Source organism: Myotis davidii, unplaced genomic scaffold, assembly GCF_000327345.1.
Source record: "Myotis davidii unplaced genomic scaffold, ASM32734v1 scaffold428, whole genome shotgun sequence".
Lineage (NCBI taxonomy): Eukaryota > Metazoa > Chordata > Mammalia > Chiroptera > Vespertilionidae > Myotis > Myotis davidii.
The window spans coordinates 2,774,518-2,783,563 of record NW_006299834.1 but is presented as its reverse complement, the minus strand read 5'-3'; the positions used below and the strand labels follow the sequence as shown (position 1 = coordinate 2,783,563).

The 9,046-nt window shown below is 37.6% G+C and overlaps 1 protein-coding gene across 1 annotated transcript in view; it reads right to left on the bottom strand.

The window, feature by feature from the left end:
* The window catches only part of SLC25A17 (solute carrier family 25 (mitochondrial carrier; peroxisomal membrane protein, 34kDa), member 17), a 25,069-nt gene extending 16,247 nt beyond the window's left edge, over positions 1 to 8,822 (bottom strand). The window contains exons 1-3 of the mRNA XM_015571916.1: positions 8,753 to 8,822; positions 6,687 to 6,753; positions 4,894 to 5,045 (exon numbers count right to left, since the gene is read on the bottom strand). Coding sequence (XP_015427402.1) covers positions 4,894 to 5,045; positions 6,687 to 6,753; positions 8,753 to 8,822 — 289 coding nt within the window. The remainder of the gene's footprint in view (positions 1 to 4,893; positions 5,046 to 6,686; positions 6,754 to 8,752) is intronic.
* Positions 8,823 to 9,046: the final 224 nt, after the last annotated feature.

The following is a 9,046-nucleotide window of genomic DNA, read 5'->3' as shown; positions in this document are numbered from 1 at the left end:
ACCAATCCATGAACACAGTATGTTCTTCCATCTGTTTATGTCTTCCTCTATCTCTTTTTTCAACGTCCTGTAGTTTTCTGAGTAGAGGTCTTTTACTTCTTTAGTTAAGTTTATTCCTAGGTAGCTTAATTTTTTTGGTGCGATGGTAAATGGGATTGTTTTTATAATCTCTCTCTCTGAAAGTTCACTATTGATGTATAGCCAGATAATTCTTTATTTGGGTGTGTGTGAGGGGTGCCATTGTGTAAGATGGTTAGCAGTATCCCTGACCTCTACTCGCTAGATGCCAGTGGCATCCCCAAGTTGTGACAACCAAAACTATCTCCAGACATTTGCCATATGCCCCCTGTGGATCAAAGCAGTCTCAGCTGAGAACCACTGTTCTAATCCAATCACCAAGTGCTTAGTCACTTTATTTTTGAAAGTTCCAAAAGACAACTCTTACCCCAATGATCTGTTTTTTCTAAGTCCTGTTAGAAATGTTATTTTTATTAATATTAAGTTTATCTTCTTAAACAACTGGAAACATATATGACATTAGCTAGTAAATGATTTTTACCCAAGATATGAATTAGCAACTCTGAAATGACTTTATGTGTACTGTTATCCTGGCCCAATTCCTTTGGGTAATATAGAACAAGTACAGTCTTTCTTTTGCAAGTCATTCATTCATGGTCTGCTCACCAAACATATATTGTGTGTCTAGTATGTGATCAATTCTGTTCTAGGTGCTGACGATAGAGCAGTAAATAAAAAATAAAATCCCTGTCCTCATGAAGCTTACGTTTTTAATGTTGTAATGAGACAAGATAAGTAAAATATGTAGGATGTTAGAGAATAAGAGTTAAGAAGAAAATTTTAGCAGATTATTGAGGTGTCTATTTCAGACATGGTGGTCATTTTGGGGGAAAGACCTTAAAGGAGGTGAAGGAGTGAGCCAGGCAGTTGCCAGGCAGAGGAAAAGGCAGGCACATGGGCCCTGAGGCAGAAGCATGCCAGTGGTGCCAAAGAGAAGAGGCAGTGTGGTGCAGTGGTGTGAGTGAAGAGAAGACTAGGAGGGCCAGGTCATACTGGGCATTGTAGGACAAGGTAAGGACTTTGGCTTTTACTTTGAGCAAGATGGGAAGCAGCAACTGGAGGGCTTTGAGAAAAAATATGGTCTCGCTTTTGTTTTAACATGATCACACTGGCTGTTATGTTGAAGACAGATTAAAGGGGACAAAATTAAAAGCAGGACATCAGTCCAGGAGGCTCTGAAGATAATCCAGTCAAGATTTTATGGTTTGGATTCAGGTCATAGTGGAGACAAGTGGCTGCACTGGATACCATATGCAGAGAGAGGCAACAGGATCTGCTCATAGACTGGAAGTGGGGTCAGAGAGAGAGAGGAATATTTGAGATCTCTGGTAGGGCAAGTAGAAGACTAGAGTTGCCACTTAGTAAACTGCAGGATGCAGGAGGAGCAGGTCTTTAAATTTCATTCATTTGTTCAACAATTAGTCAGTACCTTCCATGTACTAGACACTGTGTTAAAACACTAGGGATGAAGAGATAACAAAAATGTAATCTCAGCCTTTAAGCGGTTCACTACCTACTGAAAGATAAAGACAAATATGCAGACTATTAATATACAGTAGAGTAGCATTGAGCCATTCCACTAAGTAGAGGCAGACAGTAACTAAATACTCACAATACCAGGTTAATGGTTCCCTAGTAGCTCTGAAGTCTCAGGTAACAAGGATCCAAAGCCTTCTAAAATCTATCTCCTACTCACCTCTACAATCTTATTGCTCATGTTCCTATACTCACTTCACTCATTAACTAAGAGAACTCACTGTTCTAAACATAGTCCTGGATTTTCTCAATTCTCTGTCATTCCCTTCATCAGGAAACTGTCATTATTCATCTATAAATGTTACTAATTAAGCCTAACCCTAATAAGGCTTAATTCAAGAGCCATTGGTTTGTATAAGATACCACGCTCCCCCCTGCCTGGCCAATGTTGCTCAGCGGTTGGGTATCAACCTATGAACCAGGAGGTCACGGTGTGATTCTGATCAAGGGCACGTGCCCAGGTTGTAGGCTCGATCCCCAGTAGGGGATGAGTAGGTGGCAACCAATCGATGATTCTCTTTCATCACTGATGTTTCCATCTCTTTCTCCCTCTCTGAAATTAATAAAAAAAATATATATGCATATTCTTAAAAAGATACCTCCCTCTCCCCACAGCCAAAAGTGACCTTTCATCCTGCTATGAACCCTTTAAAGCATCAACAACTATTATGATACAAACTACCTAGGGCTGTGCAATAAATACCTTTGTCACATTTGACTAAATGCTTTCATACTCAGGGTGGGCTTCATGGGTGTGCAACCTGTCTAATGCTTTGGTGTCATCCATCTTGAAATGCTTACTAAATTGTGAACAAGGAGTCCCATATCTTCATTTTGTACCGGGCATTGCAAATTATGTAGCCAGTCCTGGTCATGTTAACATGTAAACATCTCATGTGAACCCCAGTTTGTGTGTGTGTGTGTGTGTGTGTGTGTGTGTGTGTGTGTGTGGAAAATAAGCAAGGAAGTTATTGAAATCCCTCTTTTTTAAAAAAGAAATCTTAACTTCCATATATTCTGGGTATAGGCTGCTAAACAGGGATAACTTATCTTCCTCTCTGGATTGAAAAGATAAAAATCAGCAAAGTCAGCTCAGAAATAACCATTTGTGTATATATGGTCAATGGATCTTCCACACGGGTGCCGAGACCCACTCCATGGGGAAAGGACAGTACCATCAACAAATGGTGTTAGAAAAACTGGATTACCTACACCCAAAAGAATGAAATTGGACCCTTATCTTATACCACATACAAAAATTGGCTCTAATCTCTGCCTTTAAGTGGTTCATTACCTAGTAAAAGATAAAGGCAAATATGCAGACTATTATTATACATCTAAGTGGATGAAAACATAAAAGTAAGACCTAAAACTATAAAACTCCTAGAAGAAAACATAGGAGAAAAGCTTTCATGATATTAGACTCAGCAATGATTTCTTGGATATGACACCAAAAGCACAAGCAAAAAAGCAAAAACAAGACAAATGGTACAAACTTAAAACTCAAACAAAAACTTTCGAGTATCAAAAAATATAATCAACAGAGTGCAAGGCAATTTATAAAATAGGAGAAAATTGTGGAGAGTGGCTACAGCATTCAGACAGGATCAAGCCTCAGACTGACTTGTGGCAAAGCCACATACAAGTCCCAGCCTGGAGGGCAAAGCCCTCCCAGCACAGTTATAGCCAAAAAGCTATGGTTATAAGCTTGACCTTACAGTCGACCCTGCAGTTCCTGGTAGCTAAGGGATGTGGGCTGAGGGAGGTACAACAATGCTGCCTAAACAAAGCTTGATAGAGTTCAGAGAATGGCAACAACAGGAAAGAAGCAGATTTGAAATTCGCAAGAACACTGTAAACATCTTGCCCTTGTTTTGCTTTGTGTGATCTGACTATAAAATAAAGACTCGCTTACAGGCTGTGTGACTGTGTCCTCATACAGGCACAGTGATCCACCTGGCCCCAACTGTATTCTCTTGTCTATTTTCTTTAATCCTTCACCGCCCCTCCTCAAGTTTATCACTGGCCATGCTGGACGCAGTTTAGAAAATATTTGCAAATCATATATCTGATAAGGGCTAATATCCAGAATATATAAAGAAGACATACCTACAGCTCAAGAAGAAAAAAATCAAATAACTCAATTTATGAAAAGCCAACAAGCAAATGAAAAATGAGAGAAGTGCAAATCAAAACCACAGTGAAATGTCACTTCATATTCATTAGGATGGCTTCTATCAAAAACAAAAAAACAACAACAAAATAACAAGTGTTGGCGAGGATGTGGAGAAACTGGAACTGCTGTGCACTGCTGGTGGAATTATAAAATGGCACAACTGCTGTGGAAAACAGGATGGTGGTTCCTCACAAAATTTAAAAAAGAGCTGCTGGGTAAATATCCAAAAGATTTGAAAGCAGGGACTCAAAGAGGTATTTGCACAACCCATTTTCATATCAGCAACTATTCACAGTAGCCAAGAGGTGGAAACAATCTAAATGTTCATCAACAGATGAATGGATAAACAAAACGTGGTATATACACATACAACAGAATATTATGCAGCCTTAAAAAGGAAGGAAATCCTTTTATATCCTATAAAATGAATGAACCTTGAAGGCATTATGCTGAGTAAAATAAGCCAGTCACAAAAATACAAATACTGTATGATTCTACTTATATGAGGCATCTAAAGTAGTCAAATGAAAGTAGAATGGTGGTTACCAGGGGCTGGGGAGGGAAAGGGGAGTTGTTTAATGGGTCTGGTGTTTCGCATTTGTCAGATGACAATGTTCTGGAGATCAGTTTCACATCAATGTACAGAAACTTACTACTAAGGTATACAGTTTAAAATTATTAGGATGGTAAATTTTATGTTATGTGCTTTTAACACACACACACACACACACACACACACACACACACACACACACACAAAACACACACACAGCCAAGTCAGCAAACTAATTATATTCTTTGTAGCATAACTCTGTGCTAAAGTAACCTCATAGAGGACATATGGACAAAATAAGTGTTAAGATATAAAAATAGGGTTGGGGAGCAGGAGGGAGGGGGGTAAGAGATCAACCGAAGGACTTGTATGCATGCATATAAGTATAACCAATGGACATAAGACACTGGGGGTTAGGGGAGGCCAGGGGATTGTCAAGGGCGGGGGAAAAAAAGGACACATATGTAATATCCTTTGTAATACTTTAAGCAATAAAACAATTTTTAAAAAAAAGATATAAAAATATTTTATGCTCAGAAAACTTTGTTACCTGCAACAAATCCAACCACCAGATCTTTTCCAGTAGTAGAATGTTGACCTTTGACCCAGACTGTTTTGAGGCTATTAAAAGTGTAGAAATAGACAAAATTGGAGCAGCAGAGACTGGAGATAACTGGAAACCATCCTCGATATGGGGCCAGGCTAGGGAAAAAACAATAAGTAAAATAAAGATGATGGACAAAAGCCACTAGAAATGAGTTAAGTCCTAGGAAAGGCTGATTATCATTCACATAATTTCAAAGTTCACTCCTACACTACAATGTACTTTACATTATACACATCTTACATTTTGAAGGATGCCCAAACCAAGAAATCTTTTCTAGCACCAATGACACCAAAGAAACAATAAACTTTCAATGGCTTATTTACTGCTTTCTTTTAGTAATACTAAAGATAATTTCTTCATGGCTGTTAGCTAATACAGCATCATTCACATTTTATTACAGGGCAATAATATTTAAAATAAAGTAAATATAGAATATAAGTGCAAAAGAAGTGGTGGGGCCTATTATAAGAGTACAGGAACCAGACTAAGGGATTCGCACTGGTCAAACCTGGAACAATTTGAGCACCAAAATAATAAAGTATAGTAATCAATTGTAAATCACTAGTAAAACAGAAATTTCTGAGTCTATATTGGTATTAACTAAAGTAACTGCTCAGAGAGTGCTTATAATTGCAACAGAGGAAACATAAAATTATTCAGTGGCTAACTCGAATCTAAAAAAATCATGATTAGCCCAGCCGGTGTGGTTCAGTAGTTGATCACTGACCTCTGAACCAGGAGGTCAGAGTTAGAATCCCGGTCAGGGCACATGCCCCAGCTTCAGGCTGGATCATGATCCTCAGTAGGGGATGGGTAGGAGGCAGTCAATAAATGATTCTTACCATATTTTTAAAAAATCATGAATAACTAATAAAGATGAGGCGCAGAATACATAGCCTCATCTAATCATGAAGAAACATGAGGCAGACTTAAAATAAGCAGCATTTTATTTTTTAAAAGTGGGAGGAAGACTGACTATATTCTTTAAAAGAGTCAACGGCAGCCCTGTGTGACTTGGTTGAGTGTCACCCTGTGCACCGAAAGGTCTCCAGTTCAATTCCCAGTCAGAGCACATGCCTGGGTTACTGGCTTGATCCCCAGTGGGGGTACATGTAGGAAGCAACCATCGATCCATGTTTCTCTCTTACATCGATGTTTCTCTCTCCCTCCCTTCCTCTCTCTTTAAAAATCAATAAAAACATATTGAAAAAAACTTTAAAAAAAGTCAATGTCATAAAGGTAAAGTGTTTTGATGTATGAAACTTATTCTAAAATAATTTGAAAAAAATCTGTGTATGGTGTGTGTGGTACAGAGAGAAAAGGAAGGAGAGAGGAAAGGAGGAAAGAATGCATGAGCCAATGACAAAAAAAAAAAAGTATTAACAATAGGTGAATCTGGGTAAAGCACATACTAGTAATCAAGTTTTGCAACTTTTTGTAAATTTGAAATTATTTCCAAATAAAAAGTTAAAAGTAGTACATAACCTAGATGCACCTGATAGGAATAAACTACACAACTATTACCTTCTTCAGTTTACTGTACAAAAAACAAAATATTGATTTCATGGAAGACTCTACAATCAAGATTCAAAATGGCAAACCACAGGACTTGTACTTACCAGTCAGGTAATTACAAATTCACACTACAAGGCTATGAGAACGCACAGAAAGGAGTGTAGGCTGTGAATCTCCTAGGGAGGTGCTTTTCTAACAAAGATGAAGGTGGTAGTACTCACAGGCCTTCTTCTTTAATGATCTCCAGGAGCACCATGTGTGTAGTTTTGGACTTTCTTTTCTCATCAACTACAAGAGGAAAAATATGTCTGTTATTCATGGATCATAGCATTTTAATTCAATACCTAATACCCAAAGTAAAAGATGTGACAAAAGAAATTTATTTCTTGGGGGGCGGCAGGGGTAGGTTGAAAGGGTTTAATGCGGGGGGGAGGGGTAGGGAGGGGATATCTGTAATATTTTCAATAAAGATAACATTTTAAAAAAGAAATTTATTTCTTATATTCATAAGGCTCTCTTGTCCCCCTCCCCACCCAAAGTTACATATTCTCATTTTTATCTTAACATCTTATAGAGAGGAAATAAACTATCATCTCCCTTTTAGAGAAAAGGCTGTAGAAACAAAAGCTGTGAAGGACACGTGATTGGTAGCAAAGTCAGTATTAAAACTCAAGCTTCCAAAAAAAGAAAAAAAAACACCTCAAGTTTCCAGCTCTGACCAGTGTTGCTCAGTTGTTTGGGCATCATCCAGTGCACTGAAATATTGCCGGTTCGATTCCTAGGCAGGGCACATGCCCAGGTTGCCAGCTTGATCCCTGGTAGAGGGTGTGCTAAGAGGCAGCCCATCGATGGCTCATTCTCACGTCAATCTTTCTCCCTCTTACTCTTCCTTCCTCTCTCTCTCAAAATCAATTAAAAAAAAAAAACAACCCTCAAGTTTCCAAACTTTTAGCCTTGTTGTGCTCTCTCCCTTCCACTCTCTCTAAAAATCAATGGAGAAAATATCCTCGGGTGAGGATGAACAAAAACAACAACAAAAAATAATTAAATTGGTACCTATATGGCGTATATGATAGCAAATTAGGAAACCTATATAGAAGGAATCTGGCAATAGCTATCAAAATTAAAAACACATTTACCCTTTGATCAGCAATCCCACTTCTAGGAATTTATTTCATAGTATTTACAGAAACAGTGGCATATGAATAAATCTATTCTACAAAAGAACCAACCAACCCAAGAATCTCCAATTGGGGGTGGGGCGGGGGGGGTAGTAAATAGGTTATGGTATATCCACACCATGGATCATTCTACAGTTAGAAGAGGCTCCCAATGTACTGATTTGGAAGGTATCCAAAATATGCTGCTAAATGAAAAATGCAAGGCACAGAACTATGGGAAAAGTATGCTTTTGGCATAAGGAAGAAAAGAATATATATTCTTATTTGCTTGTTACTCCATAAAGAAACTCTGCAAAACTATTTGAGAAACTAATAAGGACATTATCTGCAGGGAAGAAAAAAAGGAAAAGGGGGGAAGACTAAAGTGAAATTTTTCACTGTACTGTATATATTTTTAATATTTGTTTTTTGAGTTGAGTCTGATGAAATTATTATCTATCCTACGACTCTAAAATTAATTAAAAATAGTAGTCATGAAGGGTTATAACATAGGAATTAGTTTATTCAAAACTCATCTGACACTTATCTCTTCATATACATTTTGGCATAGGTTTGGGTACTTGGCTCCACTATGTTTCCTATTCTCTCTTCTCTTTTGAGAAAATCCATCCCCAGCAAAAACTCTCCACTGTGCCTTTTAAAAGTCATATTATTTATTAGAAATAATTGCAATGATTCAAAACTATGAATGCAAGCCCAACCAGGTTGTCTCAGAATAGAAAATGGCTGAGGCTATGACTGACCCATGAACCTCTCTCAATTAATTAGGAAATAGCAATGATGATGAGTATTTAAAGTGTCAGTGAAAATGGACAATGGATCTCTAATGAAACAGAATATCTTTGTGTTATTTTAGTTAGAAATAATTGCAATGATTCAAAACTATGAATGCAAGCCCAACCAGGTTGTCTCAGAATAGAAAATGGCTGAGGCTATGACTGACCCATGAACCTCTCTCAATTAATTAGGAAATAGCAATGATGATGAGTATTTAAAGTGTCAGTGAAAATGGACAATGGATCTCTAATGAAACAGAATATCTTTGTGTTATTTTAGAACTTACTAGAAAAATACGATTGCTTCCTGACTCTACAAAAGATACTCACCTTGAAGTCGAAGTCGAGCTGTATCCAAAGGAAAAAACACTGTCATTGCTGTCACGCTGCCCTGAAACATTTAAAAAGGCTTTAGGCATTACACATCACAAGGCAATGAGCCATAACTTTTAAAGGAACAAAAGTTCACTATTAACAATGGGTCAAATTAGGTTTTCAGTGAACAAATACATGCAACATTTTAACCTATTGGGATTATTATTGTTCACACTTCTATAGTTATGTACCTAAACAGAAGTATTACATTTTCTGGAAGAAATATATTTCTATCTCTCTGATATTGAA